General features: G+C 40.8%; 1 protein-coding gene and 1 long non-coding RNA gene across 11 annotated transcripts in view; both read right to left on the bottom strand.

Annotated features, from left to right (window-relative positions):
• Window positions 1–3119: 3119 nt before the first annotated feature.
• On the bottom strand, window positions 3120–12076 carry LOC144253265 (uncharacterized). The gene is made up of 3 exons (XR_013343251.1): window positions 12034–12076; window positions 5887–6059; window positions 3120–3199 (listed from the first exon to the last, which is right to left on the bottom strand). It is a non-coding gene; the product is annotated as an uncharacterized LOC144253265 (long non-coding RNA).
• A 9080-nt stretch (window positions 12077–21156) lies between these two features.
• Ttc3 (tetratricopeptide repeat domain 3) overlaps window positions 21157–23410 on the bottom strand; it is a 122714-nt gene continuing 120460 nt past the window's right edge. For all 10 annotated transcript variants that reach the window (XM_077795411.1, XM_077795406.1, XM_077795414.1 and 7 more), the window contains one exon: window positions 21157–22891. In XM_077795411.1, coding sequence (XP_077651537.1) covers window positions 22820–22891 — 72 coding nt within the window. In that variant the 3' untranslated portion in view covers window positions 21157–22819. The remainder of the gene's footprint in view (window positions 22892–23410) is intronic.

Below are 23410 nucleotides of genomic sequence, written 5' to 3'. Positions count from 1 at the left end.
AAAAAATAAGGTCTGGGGATGTAGGCAGTGGTAGGGAGAATGCTTACCTAGCATGTGTAAGGCCCTGGGTTCTATCCCCAGTACATACAGATGCACAAATGCAAAAAAAAAAAATTAAATTAAATTATCATTAATTATTATTAATAGATAATCTGATGAAAATGTCAACCCCCCCCAAAAAAAAACTGCATAAAAATTTGTAAGCGCAATTAATAGTGGTTATAAAAGCCTATAAAAATGAACAACTTTCAAAAAAGAGAACACTTGGGCTGGAGATGTGGCTCAGCGGTAGCGCGCTCGCCTGGCATGCGTGCGGCCCGGGTTCGATCCTCAGCACCACATACCAACAAAGATGTTGTGTCCGCCGAGAACTAAAAAATAAATATTAAAAAAATTCTCTCTCTCTCTCTCTCACTCTCTCTTTAAAAAAAAAAAAAGAGAACACTTAAAAAATAAATTTCACCAATATTTCCATTCACAATAGAGATAAAACTACAAAATACAAGCAATAATTTCAAGATTTGTTAATAAGACATTTTCAAGACCTATTTGAAGAAATTATAAAATATTACTTAGGACTGCTTTTAAAATGAGATACATGATACAAATATATAATAAAACTGAACAGTAGGGCTGGGATTGTAACTCAGTGGTGGAGCATTTGCCTAGCATGTGTGGGGCACCGAGTTTGATCCTCAGCACCACATAAAAATAAATAAATTAATTAAAGATATTGTGTCCATCTACAACAAAAAGAATTTTAAAAAAATAAACAAACTAAGTATATCAGCACCCAATTTAAAATTTTAACATCTTTACTATGTACAACAACCTAATGTAATGTTCTTTACACCTGAAGTTCATATGAAATAATAAATATATCAGAATTTTCATCAATATTTTGAAACTAAAGAAATATTAAGAGGTAGCGCCAAGTATATATTAGATAGTTTTAAAAAGATTGAACTGGGGATTAAACCCAGGGGTTCTCTACTACGGAGCTATATCCTCAGCCCTTTTTATTTTTATTTTTGAAATTTGGGGCAGGTATACCAGGTTGCCCAGGCTGGCCCCCAATTTACAATCCTGCCTCAGCTTCTGAGATAACATAGATTATAACCCTGCACTACTGAATCAAGACCTGCAACCTATTCTTCAACCTCTTTATTTGAATGCATTGCTTGATGAAATATTTTTTTAATTTTTAAGTAATACAGGTTCATTCATGAATTGTATGCCTATTTTACCTACGCTATTAATGGAATCACATCTTTTCCCTTGCTTTCTTTGTTCTCCATTAAGCTTCTAGTTTTTGAGACAGCTTCCATGATTTATTATTTCCATTTTGCAAAAGTGTAATAGACATATTGTAAAAAAAAAAAAAGCACGTTTTCTACACTTTCAAAGCCTAAACACACCTAGGATGGATGGAATTCATGTGTCTCCAGCACTGTGCTAGCTCTGGTGACTAGTCAGCTTACAGATCTTGTTTATAAATTAACATTTATAGCCCCATGGAGTTTGCAATTACAGAAAATAAAAAAGATACAAAATTTAAAATAGTGCTCAGGAGTTTCCTCTTCCACCCATGTAGAAACAGGCAGTACAGGGCTGGGGTCCTTGAGAAAAGGGAACCAAATGAGGGTAGCGGTTGGAAGGCTGGCCTGGATGCATGTTCTGGTCACAGCTCACAGAGGGGAAGCAAGAGCAGCACATCAGTTTGCTGAGTTGAGGAGCCAGAGAGTTAAGTTAGACTGACATGGCTGGAGTTGAGGAGAAATCTACACCAAGAAAGAGCTCCAGAAATCTGAAAGGGGTTCCCTGAAATCCATTGCTAAAAACTTAGTGTTGTGTGTGTAGGCTGAAACTTCACCCGGGAAGGAATACCACATATCTGTAAGCTGACTAGTCACCAGAGCAGGCTCAGTGCTGGAGAAACATGAATTCCATCCAAGCATAGCAACAACTTCACTGACCACCTGAGATATCAGTAAAAATTCCAGAAGGGTCACACCTACGTGGTACAGCAGCCCTAGAATAAAGGCTCTTCTCATCCCAACACAGCTTAAAAATAATTCTTGAAAGGATCAAGCTGATCTGCAAGCAATTTAAGTGTTAACCAAAATGAAATCAACACTCTTAAAGGAATCCACAAATGCAGACGCTCAACAGCATGAAATCCAGCATCCAGTCAAGGTCACTAGACAGTCCAAGAAACAGGAGAATGTGACCCATAAGCAGGAGAAAAAGCAGTCAAAAGAAACAGATCTAGAAATGGCAGGGACAGCTGCAGCCTGGAGGTGACCGGAGCACTTCTTAGGGACACTCCTTCCGGACCTGATGTGTGTTTCATTTGCATGTCTAAGTGGCAAACATCTTCCCCTCGTAACCCAACCCAGGTACCCTAGTTCTCAACCCTGGCTGCATGTTGGAAGAACCTGGGGGGATGGGACTTCTAAAGGTCTGTGTGGGGATGCAATCTGACCAAGGATTGCAGTCACTGAGGCTAGAGCCCAAGGCTCCCCAGGAGACTACAATATGCAATGGGCTGGAGGAGCCCTGTGTTGGAGGTCAGGCATGGAGGCCCATGCTCTCGGAGCAGCTCTGTCACACCACACTCCACTACGGAGCCAGACTCTGGGGAGCAAGGTTATCCTAGCCTGGGCCACTCCGTGTTGCAGGGCACAGGTGGCTTCCATGAGTTTCCTGGCTCTGGGCCTTTCATGGAACAGGTGCTCAACAAATGTTTGCTGCAGGGTCAGAATGAGAAGCAGGGCCAGGAGGAACCCACTGAGGTCACCGACCTGTGGTTAGCACAGCGGAACTGGCCATTGTTTTAAAAAACAGATGAGGTTAAATCCTAAATTAGCTCAACCCATTTTTAGTTAGTGATTGTATGTAAGTCACCTTGGCTGCCTCTGTGGAAAACAGAAAGATAAATCATCTCATCTGTAAAATGTGGATGATAACTCTCACCTTGAAGAGTTGATGGAAGGATTCAAACACCTGGCACAGGGCGTGGCCTATAAAAAGTGCTGAGCAAACAGTGGACATTACAGTTCCCTCAAAGCATGAGACAAAGAGGACAAACAGAGCAATTGAATCAACAAATATTTATTGGTCATTTGCCATGGGGCAGGCATTATGCTGAGGACTGGGGGCTTCTATTCCCAGGGCTCTCAGTTGAAGGTGAGAGAGACTGTAAACAAAACAGAAAGTTACAGGAAGGGGGGGAGAAACTTAGCTAAAGGGCCTTCAAACTTCTGAATTTATATTTGTAATATCCTAAACATAAATTTCATTTTGTCCTACTAGTTATTACATTCCAACTAATGAGCGTTTGGTTTGGTTTTGCAGTGCAGGGCAACTGAACTTGGGGCCTCACATATGCTTTACCACTGCGTGTTCTTTACCACCAAGATGAATTCCCAGCTAAGGGGTTCTCTTTATTTTTACTAGTATTTTTTTTTTAATTTTAATATTTATTTTTTAGTTTTCATCGGACACAACATCTTTCTTTGTATGTGGTGCTGAGGATGGAGGATCGAACCCGGGCCGCACGCATGCCAGGCGAGCGCGCTACCACTTGAGCCACATCCCCAGCCCTATTTTTACTAGTATTGAGAAAGATAAGAAGGCAGGTGCTAGGCTCAGCAGTGCACTCATGTAACCCCAGCTCAAAAGACCAAGGCAGGAAAATTATAAGATTGAGACCAGCCTCAGGAATTTAGCAAGACCCTGTCTCACAAGAAAAAAAAAAAAAAAGTGGGGGATGGGGATGAAGCTCAGTGGCAAATCACCCTGGTTCAATTCCTAGTACCAAAAAGAAAGAAAGAACGATTAAAAGCAGCATAGAATATAGTTTCCTATGAAGCACATTGTTGTATAACTAGAAATCATTTCATTATAACACTATAATATTCTTTGAATCTTTAGGTAAATCATTAATGGCTCCACCATACTTTAAAGGACTTAGAGGGAAATCTTCAACAGAGGGAACTCAGAAGATGTAATTAGATCAAGACCAGGAATTGAATTGCAAATGAGTAAGAGTAAAGATCTGATATTTAAAAATAAATATTTGACTTATTAAGAAAAAAATGGCATTTAAAAAGTCATCCTACATGGTGGCAGATCTTTGCTGGGAGGACTAGGCCTTGTAAAATAATCTGAAGGCATCTCAGGTTTTCCACACTTTAAGAATGTTTGATGTGGCTTTGACATGAAAAAGTAATCAAAGAGCAAATTATTTTTCTCTATACCTATAACAGAGACCAGTTGTCTCTTAAAGAGATAAAGAGATTTAAAACCTCAATCCAGATCCCTTCCTCTGCTAAATGTCCTCCAACAGTCTTCCCTTGCCCCCAGCATTTTTATAACTAGTATTTCTAATATTTTTACTTTAAACTGTCATTTCATATTAACAATAGCCAAATATTAATTTAGTAACATTTATTTAACTACCTCCTATAATAACCTAATATTAAGCTAATGCATAATATAAGCCACCTTCGCACATAAATTTTAGAAATCGACATAATACTACACTATGATATAAAGAAGAAATAAAGGAACATGTGCTTCAGTAGGTTGATTCTCTGGCAGGCACGTACACTAGAAGCTTCTAGAACACAATAGTGAAGCACTTAGTGTGTGAGCCCACAGACAGAATTTTATCATGTGCATAGTGACCAACATAGTTTATTCAGATGGGTGTTGTGTGTTAGGGACTCAAACACTTTGAACAGGAGTGAACAGATCTTGGTAAAGTTCAGAAAAATCAGAAATACAATCAAGTCTCAAGCCTCTACTTGTATGATACCAGCATTCCTGGTACCTTCAAGTACATTAAGACTCCTAAGATACTCAGTTTTGTACATAAAATGGAGTGAGGGCCTCAACTTATACTGCCCAATATGGCAGCCGTGGGTCACTAGCCACCTATGGCTATTGAGCACGTGAAATGTGGCTGGCTGCTCTGGTTGGTCTAGACCTGGGACAAAAAAGAGAGTACAGTCTACCTCATTAATGATTTTTACATTGATTTAAGTTCAAGTATATAAGTTCAGAAAATATTTTAGATATACTAGGTTAAATGAAATATATTGTTAAAATTTGTTTTACCTGTCTATTTTTACTTAAGTAGTTATTTGAAAAATCTTGAAATCATGTATGAGTTCACATTGATGGACAGTGGTTCTGATGTTAGCTGAGCTTAGTGGGACTCTGGATCCCAGGTCATCTTCAACCAAAGCATCCTCGGATGGCTCCATAACATCTAGCCCAGGGCCAGAGGTTCGGCACCACCCATGCTGAGAAATGTTACACCTTGGAGCTGCCTTTTCCTCCTTCGCCTTTTCTCACAACTCCTGCCTCACACCTGTGCTTCTGCAGCCCTGAATTCCTTGGGGGACTCTGAGTTTGCTCCAAAGTTGCTTCCTTCTTGGACAAGGTTTTGAATCCCACTGGTGAAACCACAAAGAATGAGGCCCCCTAAGAAAAATCCTCCCCCCTTCCCAGGACCCTCTACTAGTTGGCAGGGCCCCTAGACTTCCTGCCCCAGGTGAGTCTCATCAGGCCCCTGAGGGTATGGGTCTCGGGATTATGTCCTGTTGAACATCCTCCTCCTTGGCCTTATCTCACTGACCTCTGCAGAAAGGCTAAATAACAACTCCAAAGACATCAGGTGCTAACCCCTGGAACTTATGAATAGTACCCGATTTGAAAGAAGAGTCTTTGCAGCTATGATGAAGTTCCAGACCATAAGCTGAGGATTCAGGGCAGTCCCTGACACAATCACACATAACCTCCTGAGATGGAGGCAGAGGGAGAAGCGGCACACCCAGGGGAAAAGGCGCAGGTGGAGCAGAGACTTGACAGACTCACCTTAAAAACCAGAGCAAGACGGCCACCATACAGTCAAGGATTGGTAGCAACCACCAGAAAATGTAACAAGTGAGCATCAGATGGACTCCCTCTGGGAACTTCCTGAGGGATCCTGGCCCTGCAGACACCTCGATTTCAACCTGGTGACAATGAATGACTTCAGGTCTCCAGAACTGTAAGAAAGAACATTCCTGCCGTTTTAAGGCACTAAGTGTGGTGGTCTGCTACAGCAGCTATAGGAGACAAACGCAGTCCTTACCTCTCCTGTGTAGACAAGCAGGGGACATCTGTGGCTTATCCCTGCCCAGCCCTGACTAGCCCCAAAGCCCATGCTGCCAGACCTGAGGCACATGCCCAAGACCCCGTATCCACTTGATCCTCCCTCCGGCAACCTCTGTGAGGACTGTGCCGGGGAGCCTGTGAATAGAGAGCCTCCTTTAACTTAATATATAGGATTATTTCAATTGTTCATTTCTTTTTGAGTCAGAAAATATTTTTAACTGAATGAAAAGGAAAACACAAAATATCAAAATGTGTAAGTTGAAGCTAAGGCATTCTTCAAAGGGAAATGTGTAATTTTATGTGAATATAATGTAAAAAACATGAGTTTAAAAATCAATGATCCAAGAAACTAAAAAAAGAAGAACAATATTAGAAAAAGTTAGCAAAGTTACAACTTTGTTCCTTGAAAAGATTAGTAAAATTGATAAATTGGCAATAGTAGGAAGAAAAAAGACTGAATACAAATAATGAATAGTAGAATGAGAAACACCTGAGGTTAAACACCTAGAGATACTAAAAGGATAATGAGCAAACATCTGATTTCAGCAAATTCAACAATTTAAATGAACTAAACATTCTCTGATAAATTGTCATAACTGACTCAAAAAGAAATGAAAAATTGAAATAATCCTATATATTAAATTCATTGAAAAACTGTCTCATAAAAAATCTAAAGTATGAAACATCTAATGAAGTAATGTAAATTATTTCAGAAACCAGAGGTGAAGGGGACACTGCAAACTAATTTTATAAGGCCCCAAAATCTATGACACCACATCCTGATGATGACATTCTAACAAGGAAAATCACAGGCATGGTGGAACATCTGCAATCCCAGCTACTGCAGGGGCTAAGGCAGGAGGATCACAAGTTTGAGGCCAGCTTGGGTAATTTAGTGAAAATAAAAAATAAAAAGGGCTGGGGATATAGCTGAGTGGTATAGCACCCCAATAGTGAGGGGAAAAGAAAAAATAAAAAAAGAAAATCCATCAAGGGGTCGAGGGTATAGCTCAGTGGTAGAGCTCTTAGCCTCTGAGAGGCTCTTTGATCCTCAGCACAGCAAAGGAAAAGAAAAAAAGAACAAGAAAATCAATGTGATTTACCATATTAACAAAATAAAAATTGGCTGATCACTAAAAATCTGAAAAAAATTTAGCACCAATGATTTTTAAAACTTCTACAGCTGAACTCAGTGGCTTGCACCTGTAATCCCAGCACTTGGGAAGCTGAGGTGGAAGGATCCCTTGAGCCCAAAGTTTGAGACCAGCCTGGGCAACACAGTGAGACCCCGTATCAGAACAAACTAACTAACTCCACAAAGTAGAAACATTATAGAAACTCTTAGTTGGGCAAAAAGGCATCTACCTACAGCTAACATTTTTTAAAATATTTTTTTAGTTGTAGATGGACACAATGCCTTTATTTATATAGTGCTGAGGAGCGAACCTAAGGCTTCACACATGGGAGAGGAGTGATCTACCATTGAACCTCAGCCCCAGCCCTACTGGTAGCATACTTAATAATGAAAGACTACACATATTCCCCTACAACTGGGGACCAGGCAAGAACATTTTATACTGGAGATCCTATTCAATAAGTTAAGTCAATAGAACAGAAGACACAAAGATTGGAAGGGAAATAGAAAAAGTTTCTCTTTTTGTTCACATGACTGTCCACATAGAAGATTCTAAAAATAAACAGGATTTATCAAGATTAAAGATACAAGGTCACAAAAATGATATTTCTGTGTACTAGTTTAAAAACAGTGTTTCCAGTAATAACAAAATATAAATACTGGGCTGGGGTTGTGGTTCAGTGGTAGAGCACTCACCTAGCACTTGTGAGGCTTTGGGTTCAATCCTCAGTACCACATAAAAATAAATAAAGATATTGTGTCTAAAACTAAAAAAAAATTTAAAAATACATAAATACTTAAAATAATTAGGAATACATTTAATGAAAGACTTAAAAGACCAGTTTGAAAACTACAACTTTGATGAGAGAAATTTAAAATTATCTAAATATTGTGTTTATCAACTGGATAACCCAAATTGTTAAGGTGCCTGTTTTTCCAAAGTTGATCTATAGATCCATGCAATCCCAAAACCTCCAGTAAGCTTTATGTAGAAAATGATAACCTGCTTCTAAATTTGTATTTGGAAAAGCAAAAGACCTAGAATAGCCAGAGTTATTTGGAAAAAGGAAAAGTGCTGATGGCAGATTGTGTTACTTTGGCAGGGCTGCCGTAAAGACCACCATAGACTGGGCAGCTTAAAGAACAGAACTCATTCCTTATAGTTCTGGAGGCTGGCAGTTGGAGGCAAGGGTCAGCAGGTGGATTCCTACCCTCTTTTGGCCACTTTCTGGTTGTATATCTATGTGGCTTCTAGTATCTCTTCCTCTTCTCAGAGGGAAACCAGTCCTATGGGATTAGGTCCCACGCTATGTCCTCATTTACCTTAATCTGTTACTTAGCTTTTTGTTGCAGTGACAAAACAGCTGACACAACTTAAAAGGAGGAAAGATTTCATGATGGGCTCAGGGTTTCAGCCCATGGTGAGGCTAGTGGAGGTGCATGGCAGAGCAGAGCTGCTCACCTCAGGGTGGCCAGGAAGCAGAGAGAGTGAGGAAGGTGCAGGGATAAAATGTACCCTTCCAGGGCACACCCCCAGTGCCCTACTCCTACAGCAGTCTCCATCACCTCCCAATAATCCATCAATTATAGACCTGCCAGTGGATTCATTCATTGATGGGGTCAGAGTCCTCAAGATCCACTCACGTCGCCAAACCCCACCTCTGAACATTTCTGCACTGGAAACCTAGCCTTCCACACAAGAGCCTTTGAGGGACATTCCAGCTCCAAATCGTAACACTTAATCACCTCCTTAACAACCTAATCTCTAAATATGGTTACAAATGAGGGAGACCATGATTCATTTGGTAGCATGAATCTAATCCTGAAAAGAGTCTGATCTAGTCCATCTGGGAATGTGAGCTGGTTGTAGGATACTTAAATGCTCCCAGGGATTATCATGGGTAGCCACAGTCAAAAACCACTGATCCAGGACGAAGGACTCAGATCCGCAGATGATCTGAAGTCACACAAGCTCTCAGAGGCTCTGCAAACTATGACTGCTAGGTGACATCATCTGAACACTTCAAGGGCCTGATGAGAAAAAAGTGCCGTTTCAGACACTTGCCCTACACTTAGGTGATCCAGGAATTACCCACATACTGCACTCAGCCCAATGTCGGGCCCAAAGTGATGCTGTTTGGCCACTGTGACTAAAAGACCCAACCAGAACAACATTAGATGAGGAGAGGCTTTTTGAGGGCTCACAGTTTCAGAGGTCTTAGTCCAGAGAGCAGGCTCTATTCCTCAGAGCTCACGGTGAGGCAGGAAATCATGGTGGACGGGTGTGGCAGAGGGAAGTGGCTCACATGATGATCAGAAAACAGAGACTCCACTCTCCAGATACAAAATATATAGCCAAGGTCCTGCCCCCAATAAACTTCCTCTAGCCACGCTTCACCTGCCTCCAGTTACCACTCAGTTAATCCCATTGGGGATTAATTAATTCACTGATGAGGTTAAGGCTATTATGAGCCAATCATTTCTCCTCCAAACTCCCTCCCATTGTCTCATGTGAGCTTCTGCAGGACTCCTCACATCCAAACTTAACACTCATTAAATAGAAACTATCAGCCAAATATTAGATTCACGTTGGTTTCCCTTCAGTATTCAGTGTCTTCCCACCAACCCACGCTGAATTTCAGGCTGTGGGGAAACGCAGCAGTAAAAAACGGGGAGTGAATAAGTCTGGCATTAGTTGGCTAGGACCCCAGTATTGAGATGTCAATGGTTTCTATTCATTTTAAGGTCCCGTGTGTGGATGCTGTCAGCTTCTGGGGTCCATCAGCCCAGAGCCAGTCAGCGATGGTCTGTCCACCCTCCTCTACTTCACCACACATGATCTCAGGACTTGATGACAAGAACTGTGGGTGTCACACAGCTAGTCTTGTATGTGCAGAAGACTTGAAAAACAACTGCAGTCCCTTTCTCCTCTACTCACTTCCTTGGAATAGGCTATTTTTAGGATCAGTGTGGTGATCACTGGCAAGAGGCACCCCAAGAGTTTCCAGAGTTTTGTCTATGTTATCTGAGCTCTGGTCTCACTGCGTCCCTTTATATGGTAGGTAGGGAAGTGGTTTGCAAGCTCTTCCTCTCCGTCTCCATGCCAGAATTGTCCTGGCAGGATGTGGCTGAGGACCTGGCTCTGTGTCTTCAAGTTAACAAACTTTGGGGCTGCTCTGTGGGTCCCACCACCAGCCACAGCACAGCTCCCTCCTGACATCCTAGGGAGTAACAGAGCTAAGGTGGGGCAAAGAGGAAGTCAAGTGAGAAGTAAGGACCAGGGCCGGCTCCCTAGGCTGGATCCCCCAGCCTTTCCCTTCCTCTCCTTTCCCAGCTGTCTGTGGCTGCTCCCTCAGGATGGAAAGGTGAGGCAAGGCCCCTGTTGTACTCCATGTCCGCAGTCTGGCAGACACTAAAAGGCTTGGTTCAAGGCAGCAGAAACTTGGAGACCAGCTGCAGATTCCATTGTGTACAATCATTTTCCTCTCCTCCACCCCCTGAAGCCCTTTACCGTAAATGAAGGCTCACACTGGCAGCCCTGCCAAGACGGAGCAGGCTCAGATACCGGGGCAGCAGCTCTAGACTGCTTAATGACCCGCATCTGGGCGGTCAGGCTGACCTGACAAGTACAAACTTCCTCAGTCAGAAAATGCCTACCTTTTTAAAAGTGTGGCCTGGGGGGAAAGTGTTAGAAGCAAGAGAGTTTGATAGCAGAATTTAAACACAATCTAGAATCCTTTGAGCATTTAAGATAAAAACAGCAAAAGTTTTTAAAGAAAAATTTTGAAGTTTCTTTTTTTTTTTTCTGGAAGTGGGGATTGAACCCAGCAATGCTATACCACTGAGCTACATCCCCAGCCCTTTTTTAATTGTCTAAAAAAAAATACAAAAGTATTTTCCTTTGTCTTTGAAGTAAGAACGTAAACACATTGCATTCATTTACTCACTGTTTGTTTGTGAGATCTTATTTTCTAAGTGGGAGGCGTGTTACATGCTGTATGGAATGCAACCCAGGTGTCAGCAGGGTTTCTTGGATCTCTGAGCATCAGGTAAGGTTAAGTTAAACCCACCCCTTCTCTGCCATGTGAAAGTATAATTTCCCCTAAATATACTATCAAAGTTACATTATCTGGCATTTAACAAAAAATTACCAGACATGCAAAACAGGGAAATAATGATGAAAAAATCAATAGAAACATACAAGACCATAGATAATAGACTCAGTAGAAAGGACATTAAAAGTTATTATAACCTGCCAGGTATTGTAGCACATGCCTATAATCTGAGGGACTCAGGAGGCTGAGGCAGGAGGTTCACAGGTTTGAGACAAGCCTTGACAACTCAGTGAGCCCTTGTTTCTAAGTAAAAAATAAAAATAGCTCAGTGGTACAGCAACCTGGAATAAATCCCCAGGACCAAAAAAAAAAAAAGTTATTACAACCATATTCTGTATGTTTAAGAAGGTAAAGAAATGTCAAGAACATTAAGGACCGACATAGAATATTGGAAAGACCAATTCTAGAGTTAAAAATTAATGTCTGAGATGAAAATGCCCTTGGTGAGACTAACAGAAGATAAGTATTATAGGAAGAAAAATTTTGAAGTTTCTTCTCTTTTTTTTCTGGAAGTGGGGATTGAACCCAGCAATGCTATACCACTGAGCTACATCCCCAGCCCTTTTTTAATTGTCTAAATTGCTGAAGCTGGCCTCAAACTTGCAATCCTCTTACCTCAGCCTCCTGAGTAGCACCACCATGTCCAGCAACAGGGAATTCTAAACACAGCAAAGGAAATGGTCCAAAATGAAACAAACAGAAAAGCAACTAAAAATATGAACAAATCATAACTGAACAGCAAGATGACTCAAATAGCATGATGTGCCTGTGTAACTGGACACCACAAGAAAGGAAGGACAAAAAAAACCATGCCTGAGAATTTTATTTGATGAAAATCAAATCCACAAATTCAAGACACCCATTGAACACTAAGCACTAGAAACTACATTGATGCACATCATAATCAAATTGCTCAAACCATTGGCAAGGAGAAAAATCTTAAGTGGTCAGAGCAAAAGAGCACATGACAAAGATAGACAAGAATGGCTGGAGACTTGCACTGGAAATAACATGGTCCCAAAGACAGCGGAGCAAATACATTAAGAATATGGAAAGTGACAAGCTGTCAATCTGGACCTTACACTCACCATTCAACAGCTGAAAGAATCCATTATGAGCAAATGTGAGTCATAAAAAATGTTAATAGAAGTCCTTCAAAGAGAAGAAAAGTAATACCAGATGGAAATCAGCATCTACATAAAGAAAAAAGAATACTGGAAATGCAACATATATTGATAAATATATGAGGGTTTTTTTCCTATTTTAAAAATACCTTTAAGAGATTATTATGATATCATCACTATCAGAGAAATGCAAATCAAAAACACAGACACCACTTCACACCTGTAAAGATGGAAAAAAGTTAAAAGGTGGATAATGGCAAGTGTTAATGAGGACACAGAGAAGATGAAATCTATGAATTCCTGGTGGGAATGCAAAGTGGTGCAGCTACTTTGGAAAACAGTCTAAAAAATTAAACACAGAACTGACACATGACCCAGTGATTCCACTGCAAGTTATGTGCTCAAAAAAAAAAAATGAAAACCTATCTTCACCCCAAAACTTAAATATAATAGCCCAGCATTATTCATGAAAATAAAAAATAGGAACAGACAAAATGTCCAACTGATGAATGGATAAGGAAAATGTGGCCTGTCTATACAATGAACTATTATTCAGTAATAACAAGAAATGAAGTACTGGTAATGCTACAACATGGATGAACCCTGAAAGCATTATGCTATGGGAAAACAGGTAATCACAAAAGCAAGTAGCTTAGTGGCGATCTAGCATCTAGGAAGGCAGAAGATGTGGGGTGTCTGTTAGAAGACAAAAAGTTTCTTTTTGAAGTAATGAAAATATTCTAAAATTGTGATTGCTGCAGAACTCCGTGAACATGTGAAAAAACATTAAATTATATGCTTTAAATGAGTGAATTATGTAATATGTAAGTTATATTGCAATAAAGTTGTTACAAAAGTTAATTGTTTAAATAAAAAAATTGCAAAGTATTATAGGGTTTATAAAATCTACTGAATTAAAATATATGATGACAGCAACATAAAGAACAGGAGATGGAAAATGGGAAATGGAAGTACATAGTTCTAAGATTGTTATGCTGTAAGGAGGCTATTACAACATTACTTGAAGATAGCTAATGGTGAATATTATAAATCTTAAATGAACTATAAAATTTTTAAAAACAACTAATAAATGGGTAATATGGAATTAGAAAGACATATGATTAATTAAAAATATGGCAGAAAAGGCCAGTGCAGTGGCACATGCCTGTAATCCCAACTCAGGAGGCTGAGGCAGGAGGATCAAGAGTTAAAAGCTAGCCTCAGCAAAAGTGAAGCACTAAGCCACTCAGTGAGACCCTGTGTCTAAAAAAAAAAAAAATTAAAAGGGCTAGGACTACAGCTAAATGGTAAAGCGCCTCTCTTGCACATGTGAGGCACTGGGTTCAATCCTCAGCACCACATAAAAACAAATAAATAAATAAAGCCATTGTGTCCATCTACAACCAAAATAAAGGGGACTGGGAATGTGGCTCAGTGGTTGAGTGCCCCTGGGTTCAACCCCTGAACCTAAATAAATAAATAAAAAGAAAATAGGGCTGGGGTTGTGGCTCAGTGGTAGAGCGCTCGCCTCGCATGTGCGAGACCCTGGGTTGGATCCCCAGCATCACATAAAAATAAACAAGTGAGGGGCTGGGGATGTGGCTCAAGCGGTAGTGCACTCGCCTGGCATGCGTGCTGCCCGGGTTCGAGCCTCAGCACCACATACAAACAAAGATGTTGTGTCCGCCGAAAACTAAAAAATAAATATTAAAATTCTTTCTCTCTCTCTCTCCCTTAAAAAAAAAAAACAAGTGAAATAAAAGTGTCCAACTACAACTAAAAAATAAAATAAAAAAAGAAATTAAATAAAGGTATGGTGTCTATCTACGACTAAAATATAGTTTAAAAAACAATAATTTATTATATGTTTCATAAGAGCTAGAAGAGCGGATTTTGAATGTTCCTAAATGCTTAAGGTAGTATATATGCTAATTGCCCTGATTTGATCATTATATGATGTATATATGTATCAAAATATCATACTGTACTCCATTAAAAATGTACAATCATATCAGTTAAAATAAACACTTCAAGACTATTAAAATACTGTTAATAAAATGAAAACCTATGCTATGCCACAGACTTGAAGAAAAGTTGCAAAACATACATCCAACAAATAACTTGTATCTAAAACAAAGTATTATTACAACTCAATTATAAGAAACTCAATTTTTAAGATGAGTCAAAGATTTAAACACTTTTCCACAAAGATATATGGATTGCAAATAAACACAAGAAAAATGCACAATATCATTAGTTCTTAAACACAAACTAGAACCCCAATTGCATATCATTATATACCACTAGAATAGCCAAGATGTAGAGAGACTTGACACATTTCAGTGGGCTCCTTGTTTCAATCGCTGTGTCTTAAGGTTGGTATTTCCTGGAGCCCCTGAAATATGTACTCCAGTGATACAGGGCTGTAACCCAAGTGAGAGAAAAGCATGAATTTAAGGAAGTATCTGGTCCTGTTCAGGATAGCAATAAAGGCAGTTCTAGGAGAAAAGGGGTGCAAAGAAAGACAGCAAAGGCAGAAAAAAGAGGCAACCAAAACTTCAGGAAAAACTAACAGCAAACAGCTGGCCTAATTAGAATAGACAGCAGTGAACCAGGTGGGCAAGTGTTGTTTTCAGCATCCATCAGCCACCATAGTGTGGCCTCTGGAAGCAGCATGAAGGAGCGGTATCCACAGCAGCTGTGGTGTGGGTGCAATCAGCAATGAATTGGGTTCTGAGGCTGCTGCTGCCTACATGAGCTGAGGTTTTGTTGCAGCAGGAAAACCCAAGCTGTACCTTGGAGGACAAGAAGATTTGGGCTAAAGGGGAAGCAGCAGCCTGCAGATAATATCTTGAGCAAGGAGTTTACTCATGGTAGGTGCAAATCCTGACTCAGACATTTCCAGTTATATGACCTAAGGGAAGTTACGTAGCATTTAGGTTTATTTCTGCATCGTAAATGGGGGTAAAAACAATATCATAGGCTACTTGGGGGGAAAAAGTGCCATGACGTTTGTAAACAGTGCAGGAGCCTGAAATGGCTGTTAGTAAAACCATGTTGGGAGACAGGTGTAGAGTCTGGGCTGGGGGTATGAGGAAGGTCAGGTGGGGATGGGGGGGGCAGATTTGGAGGCCACCACAGTTTTGTGGTGTGTGGCTCTTATTTGGGTTTTTTTTGAAAATGTTAACTGAACAACTACAAACAAGGAGCATTCATTTAATCTCCCATTGTGAAAGGGGAAAATTAGATGTTGAATAGCTTCTGAAGGCCACACAGTGGGATGTGGCAGGATGAAAGGAGAGTCAAGGTGTCTTGGTCTACAGTAGCACAGGAAGGGGAGCTGGCTGCTACAGGCTGGGGACTCGCTGGGGCTATGGTAAGACAAGGTATGAGGATGTGAAGTGAGGGGGCTGCTGCCCTGGACAGGTGGCCAAGTGCAGGCCCAGGATTCCTAGCCACTGAGGAGACAGAGGTGGGAGCAGTGACCCAGTTAGGAGCTGCTGTAACACAATGATACTGCATTAGAAATGCCCTTTGCCTGACTCCCAGACCAAGTCCCTGGAGTCTAAGGCTGTAAGCAGAACTGATGTTTAAAGAGGGCTGACCAGCAAGTTGTGTCCACATTGCTTGTCTTAAGTTGCTGTCCCCACCCCAAGTACCCCTATCCACCCTCTGGGAATCTCCCACCTGTACACAATCCACAACTCAAGAGTTGTGGTTCCTGCAGTACCAGCAGGCTTTGCTCTTGCTCCCCACTACCCACCCAGCACCCCTCTTCTGTCACTCCCTCCCCTCCTCTAGGCTGCACCTCGTGGTTACCTTCCCTGGCCTGTCTGAAGTTGTGACCTCTCCCCCACTGTATATGCACTCCCACATCCCTTGCTGGCTCCTTTTCTCTGGATTTCTTGGTCATTTCACTCTCATACTTGACTTCAGCCTCCCCTGATGGACATGACAGCCTTCCTTCTCTTCTGTTCCCTGTTATTTTTCTGGCACCTACAACACTGCCTGCCCAGAGTGAATGAGGAAGAACACGTGCACGTGTCCATCACAATGACCCGGGCCGTTTGGCTTGCTCCCATGAAGAAGAGCTGGGATGCTCTGTGGCCCCTGGGAGGAGAGCGAGAAGGGGCAAGGATGAGGTCAAGGACACCAGGACCTCTACCCAGAGAGGTACATGGCTGGGGTGAGGAGGAATGGGGAGATATCCACAGACAGTGCAGGAAGGCCCAGGATGTGCTCAGGATTTGTCCCAAGGAAGGAGCAGCAGCAAGTGCCATCTATGCCCCAGCTTTCAAAGGTCTGGCAGTTTAGAGGTTGAGGTAGTTTTGAATCTGACAGCAAAAGCAATGTGGCTTCCAACAGGACCTCAGTGAAAACCGGAGTCCTGCTGGTGCTACGGCAGCAGCCAGCGTCTGGAGCACAATGTCCATCTGTTCAGTTGCTTTCTTTTTTCAGAAGTTGTTGGCTCACCCCTCTGGAATGGGGTGGCACTTCAGGACACGAAGCTGAAGCTGGTGGCAGATTTCTTGGAAGTGGTGGCAGGGAGATCTAAATTAAGACCTTTCTATCACACCAAATAAATAGAAGCTGAAATACAGGACTGAAGGAATTAAGCAAAATGCCTTCATACATAACTTCTGAAAAACCGAGGGGGAAATGTTAGAAAACAGAATGGTATTTATTTATTGAGTTGCAAGGTATTTGCTTAAAACAATGACACCTCTGTTTGACACAAAAAAAAGCATGTTGGAAGGAGCAAGTTTCTCTTTGAAGTGCCCAACCACAGAAGCCTGGTCATTCACACCAACTGCACTGTTTGGAGGCTCTCTTGGCAAGGTCCAGGGACTGATGGATTTCAAGCCCACCCTTCCTGCCTCCCTCCCAGGGAGGTTAGATGAGTCGCCTCCAGCTTGGAGTCTTCCTATTCACACTCCTGAAACAGACTCTGAGTTGCCTAGGGGAGTTGCACCACTCCTGAGGCAGTGGTGCCAGAGGCAGGTAGGGTGTCTACCTTGGTTGGGTGTGGCAGAGGGCCAGGAATGGTGGCTCCCAGGCAATGTGAAGGGCTGTCTCACAACAGATTTCAGGTCTTGGTCCCTGAGCCAGACAGACCTGGTTAGCAGTGTACTTCCAGAAGAGCAGGGGCGAGGCCCTGGCCAGAGCCCTGAGGAGCTCATCCTGCAGAAATCATCTCAGAACGGTCTGTGCATCTCCTAATCATCAATTCAAATGTGAAGGGAAAGGCCAAAGGACACACGCAGCATTTTAGAGGAGCTGTTTCTCCAAGAGACAAAATTCCAGGCTTCATCAGATTCTCCAGGCAGGCCAGGCTCTGATGTTTAGCATATGCCAATTTCTGGGGTTTAACTACTCTCACTATGGTTGATTAAAAGCTTTCTACAGATGAGGTAACAATACCACCCAAACATAACAAACTATAGTAATCACGAAGTAATTGCTTGCTTGTATTGTTCACGGTTTAATAGTAGCTGTGTTTGACCACTGGTTCACAAAATTCCTAAAAATTTAACAACTGGCCCTTGTTCTGGAGCCTGGTCTGAGCTGACTCCAGCACCCCAGACCTCCACACACATCTTAGAGATGAACAACTCCATGAGAAGCAGATAAACCACCTTACCAGTACCAGGTAACTTCAAGACAACTTACTGTATCTTTCTGGGTGTTAAATTTTAGGATTTTAACTTAAATTTCCTTGACGATGGATAGTGAACAAATTTGGCTATCAAAATATGTATAAGCCAACTGGATATCTGTGAAACACCAGTTCAAAATCTGTGCCTGTTCACGACATTGGCCTTCTTTTCTTTGGAAGCATGTTTTGACATTTCCTCCACACGATGGCTTGCTTTTTCACAATCAGTGGCAACTTGGTAAGTTCTTTTTTTTTTTTAACTGTAGATAGACTCAATATCTTTATTTATTTATTTTTATGTAGTACTAAGGATCAAACTCAGCGCCTCACACATGCTAAGCAAGCGCTCTGCCACTGAGCCCCAGCCCCAGCCCTTGGTAACTTCTTAACTGCAGCAAAATCCACCTTATCAGCTTTTTATTCTTAAAGCTAGTGCTTTTTGTTTTCTAAGAAATCTTTGTCTATTCCAAGGGAAGGAAAACTGTATTCTTATAGAGCAGCATTATTTTATTTTTCATATTTAGGACTATGATCCATTTGGAATTGATGTTCTATATACTATGAGATCAAAGTATGTTTTTTTCCCCCACAAGGGATATCTAAAATCATTCTTTTTTTTTTATTGTTGGTCGTTCAAAACATTACATAATTCTTAATACATCATATTTCACAGTTTGATTCAAGTGGGTTATGAACTCCCAATTTTACCCCGTATACAGATTGCTGTATCACATCAGTTACCCTTCCATTGATTGACAAATTGCCTTTCTAGTGTCTGATGTATTCTGCTTAAAATCATTCTTAATGTAGCTAAAAAAACTTTTTTTTTTCTGACTTGATGGTTTGACTACTTTGATTTGATGATTCATTCATTAGGAGTTTGTAGCTGACTATTGGTGTTCAACTTCTGCATCTTTGCTAAATATTTAAAAAAATTTTTTTGTAATTGTAGATGGACAGAATGCCTTTATTTTATGTGTTTATTTTTATGTGATGCTGAGGATTGAACCCAGTGCCTTGCACATGCTAGGCAAGCACTCTGTGCACTGAGCTACAGCCCCAGCCCTAAATATTTTCTTTTTAGTGAGGAGTTAAAGGGGGAATAGGAAGCGACAACACACAGCTAAGGCAATGTTAGAATGAATGAGAACACCCCAAGCTCACCCTAAGCTGAGGAGTCTGGAGTACACAGCTTCTTCACTAGGGATCACCTTGTCTGGGCTCTTCCAACGTGTCAGTTCAAATACCCTGAGTTGGGGAGGGTGGGCTCTGACTGTAAACTCAAACTGAATAGGAAAGGCCAATTCAAGAGTGCTCGTACAGATAATCTGGGAAAGCCAAATGTGAAACTGTCCTTTCCTCTACAATCACATTACCCTTAAAGTCAAGATTTCAGGAACACGGCTATGTTTCAAAATGATTTTGAGATGATCTGATTTCCTCTTGGTCTTTTCACTACTTAATTGCATTCCAGTCTGGGCTGTGTTGAGAAAATGCTATGACCTAACCTAACAAAAACTTTTTCTTATAGGATCAAACTCTCCCTTTGCACTTTCCAGACCCTCATCTTACCAATTACTAGTTCCCCCTTTTCAAGGGTTTTTGTGCTATGCACTGTGCTAAGCCCTTGAAAATTTTATTAATCTAAGTGCTTTCTTTGCTTCTCCTTCAAAACTCTTCTGACTACCTGAGATGACTTTGTATATTTGTTATCTATTTAACTCCATAACAGGATTCATGGGGCCCCTAACTTTTGTTTACCAGTGTAATCAAAACATCTGGCCTGTTGCCTTGTAAACTACTCCTACACCCCTGTCAAATAAATAGTTTCCAGTATTTGTTTCCATGGCAGGTCTTGCCTGAAAGGCTCTGAAGTGTACATGGCCATAGGAATACGGACGTCTTCTCTGTGTCAAGAATAAAGAAGAAAACTAAAAAGGAACTAGACATGACTGGACCAACTCTGTTAAAGATAAGCCTTTTAATCAAGCCTATTGAATGTGTTTAAAAGACCTAAATATCTTCTGTGTTTCTTTCATGCTGGGTCCTGAGATGTTTGGGGTCCTCATTTTAACAAACTGCTCATCACTTGACTACCTTTGCCTTTCAGTCTCCTGGGTGACAGCCTCATGTGGATGAAAGAAATTCCCATCTCTGCACTGTCTCTTCCACCTGTTCCCTTCACAGAGGGTTGTCTGATTGAAAACTATTCTATTCTAGTTCTATTGCTACAAGTTGTCATGTGTTGATCATTCTCACCACCTGCCTCCACTGTATATACTATCTTTAAAATTAACTTAAAAATGTAGTAATATTGTGCTGGGTACCACTTCAATTTTATTTATTATTCATTATTCTTAACAGATTAAGCAGTTCAGTAGAGAAAAATAACCTTATTTTTAAAAGAATAACTATTGCTTCAAGTTATACATTATTCTGAATTGAATGTTAACAGATTAAAAATATGTACTGATAATTCTTTGAATATGCTTGAATAAACACTAGATTTTTAAAATTTGCATTCTTTAATCTTTAACAGTGAGTATAGTCAAAAATAAATTAAATCAAGCAGCCTCATTAGTTCCAGATGCAAAAAAAAAAAAAAAAAAAAAAAATCCTGAGAATGTAATTGTCTTCAGGGTCCTTATATGTGTGTATTTGTATTCACATGAAAAATCTGTTAATTAAGCCTAAAATAGTGAACTCTTTATCATCTCTGCATAAAAATTCAATTCACAAATTTAAATAGTTAATCATGTAAACGTGAGTTTGTCAAGTTTTATTTAGGCACAAAGGAGTTTTGAACCAGGTTCTAGCAGATGTAGCATGGCTGTTCTTTCCAAATGAAGTAAGTCACTTTTAAAATGTTAGCATAGAATGGAGGCCTTGAATTTTCATGTAGAATGTATTTTAACATTATCTGAGAAAGAATGGGCAAGAATGACAGTGCACTGCCGGTCTTTTAGAATGCTGTTTATTGACAATTACTGGACAAATGTAAGGCATGTTCACAAGGCTCTGAAGTTAAGGACAGAATACATTCTCTCACTCGTTAGTTGCTTTTCTCCTTCATACCAGTTGCTACAAACTGTCCCTTGTGTATTTTAATATGCACAGCTCTTAACTGCCATGAAAATGCAGACAATGTTTTAGGGACCAAGATGGAGAATGCTTCAGAGTAAGGAGGGGGCTTCTATGGACTACGTCACCAAGACATCACAACTCACATGGAGCACAGGCAGAGGAAGGTGACCAAATCTGCCCATACACTTGTGACTGACTGAGTTTGCAGTGGAACGAAGAACACACTGAAAATCACTTTTTGATCCTTCATGTTTGAGAGGTGGAATGTGTCCAGGATTCACTTTTCCATATTTACCACTGTCCATAGGTCACTAAAAGAATCTAAATAGTTCCTAATGCAGTCACAGTTTTGTTCTTAGGCACAGTACAAGATTGCATGCATTATTTTACACAAATGTCAAACACAGAACAGTTGTAACACAGACACCGCAGAATTGTCTAATTACACAAGTTTCTCTTTTTGGGGGTGGGTAAGGAGGAGAACGATGGTTACTAGTCTATACAGCGCCTGTGCGGGCTCAGCACTGAGCTAGATGTAGATATCCAAGCACTTGCTGACTGACTCACAAAGAGAGCCAAATACTGCTAATGAGAACAGCAGCATATTCTAAGAACAAATTCAAATATGGGGTTGGTATGTTGAATACACGGCCTTGATTTGGGGGGTAAGAAAGTCTTGGCTGATAACTAATAAAGTAATTTTGCAATTGATTTTCAAATATCAGATTACATCATAAAAAGATTAAAAAACAAAAATAAAATAAAAACCTATGGAGTGGTTGGGGATGTAGCCCATTGGTGGAAAGCTTCCTTGACTGGCATTTGTGAGGCCCAGGATTCAATCTACTACCATATGAAGGGAAAAAAATATATGGAAAAACAAATAAAATGAAAATCAAAAGCACATGACATTTCATGAAGAGGAAATGTGAATCTTTTTTGGTCCATATCAGCCAATATTTTAATATCAAGTACAAATTATTAAAATGTGACTTGTTTAAGCCCATTTTAAAAATGTAGTATCTCTGAGGGAAAATGTAAGCATATTTTCAGACTATCGAATCTTATAAAAAATTTTAAAGGTCAATATCATCTGTTATAGAGCCGCTGGAACAGATTTTTCAAACACAAAAGGGAAACCTGGGCACTTCACCAGGTTAAGAATTCTTACAATTTAAACTGCTTTGGGGTGCTCACAATACTTCCCCAAAGAAGCTCCCATCTCACAGATCTCTTCCACAACAGCCCTAACAATGAAAGAATGCGATGACACATCATTTGATAAGCCATTATTTGACTATCACTGAAATATTGAGTCAGAGTGGAGAAATTACCTAATAGCAACTGAATTAAAGATTTCCACTGCTTTGTGATACAGAATGCCAGAGATTCATCAAATGTTTGTTTTTTTATACTGAAAGTAGGAATTATCATTATTTCAACTTGGTATGTGGGTGAGTGATGCTTAGTGAAGAGTGACTACCTAGAGCAGCAGGAAGGCAGTCCTGGCTGGCCAGTCCTGGTGGGTAGACACAGACTACTCTTCTGACAGATCACCATCACGACAGGCAGGGCAATTACTCTGCCCTTTTAGCCACTGCTTAAAGCACTGAAAAGAAGAAAACAAAATCAGTCAGTGCCTTCAGGACCATGTGGGGGCCTTAGTTCCCCTGCACTGCTGGACTCCTTGGCATACACAGCTAATGTCACCTGCAAGTCTGATGGGGCCTAATGCTGCCCAATACTCAGGGACAGTAATGCTGCTTAGAACAGGAGTATGGATAAAACTACAGTGGAAATAAGTCCCCTTCAGATATGGCCCCCTGTGTGGCCTTGTCCTCCACTACATCTGGCTCCAGTCTCAATTCTTCAGCACCAGTCGCCATGTTTTGTAGGAGGTCAGCATTTTGATGACTCTTGGGACCCTATCACCCAAATGTTAGCCCATTCCTCTTCATGGTCTTGGCTTGGTTCTTAAACATCCCACCAGCCCGTGTGCCATGTTCCCTGTTGCTCCTAGCCAGCCTGCTGTTGCAAAATGGCTGAGTATGCATGGAAACCTAGAAAGTCCAAGCCAGGATGCCCTATCTGGAGGAGAAAGCTTTCTCATTTCCTATTAGTGAGTATT

The sequence above is a fragment of the Urocitellus parryii genome, chromosome 2, assembly GCF_045843805.1.
Source record: "Urocitellus parryii isolate mUroPar1 chromosome 2, mUroPar1.hap1, whole genome shotgun sequence".
NCBI lineage: Eukaryota > Metazoa > Chordata > Mammalia > Rodentia > Sciuridae > Urocitellus > Urocitellus parryii.
This window is presented reverse-complemented; position numbering and strand designations above follow the sequence as displayed.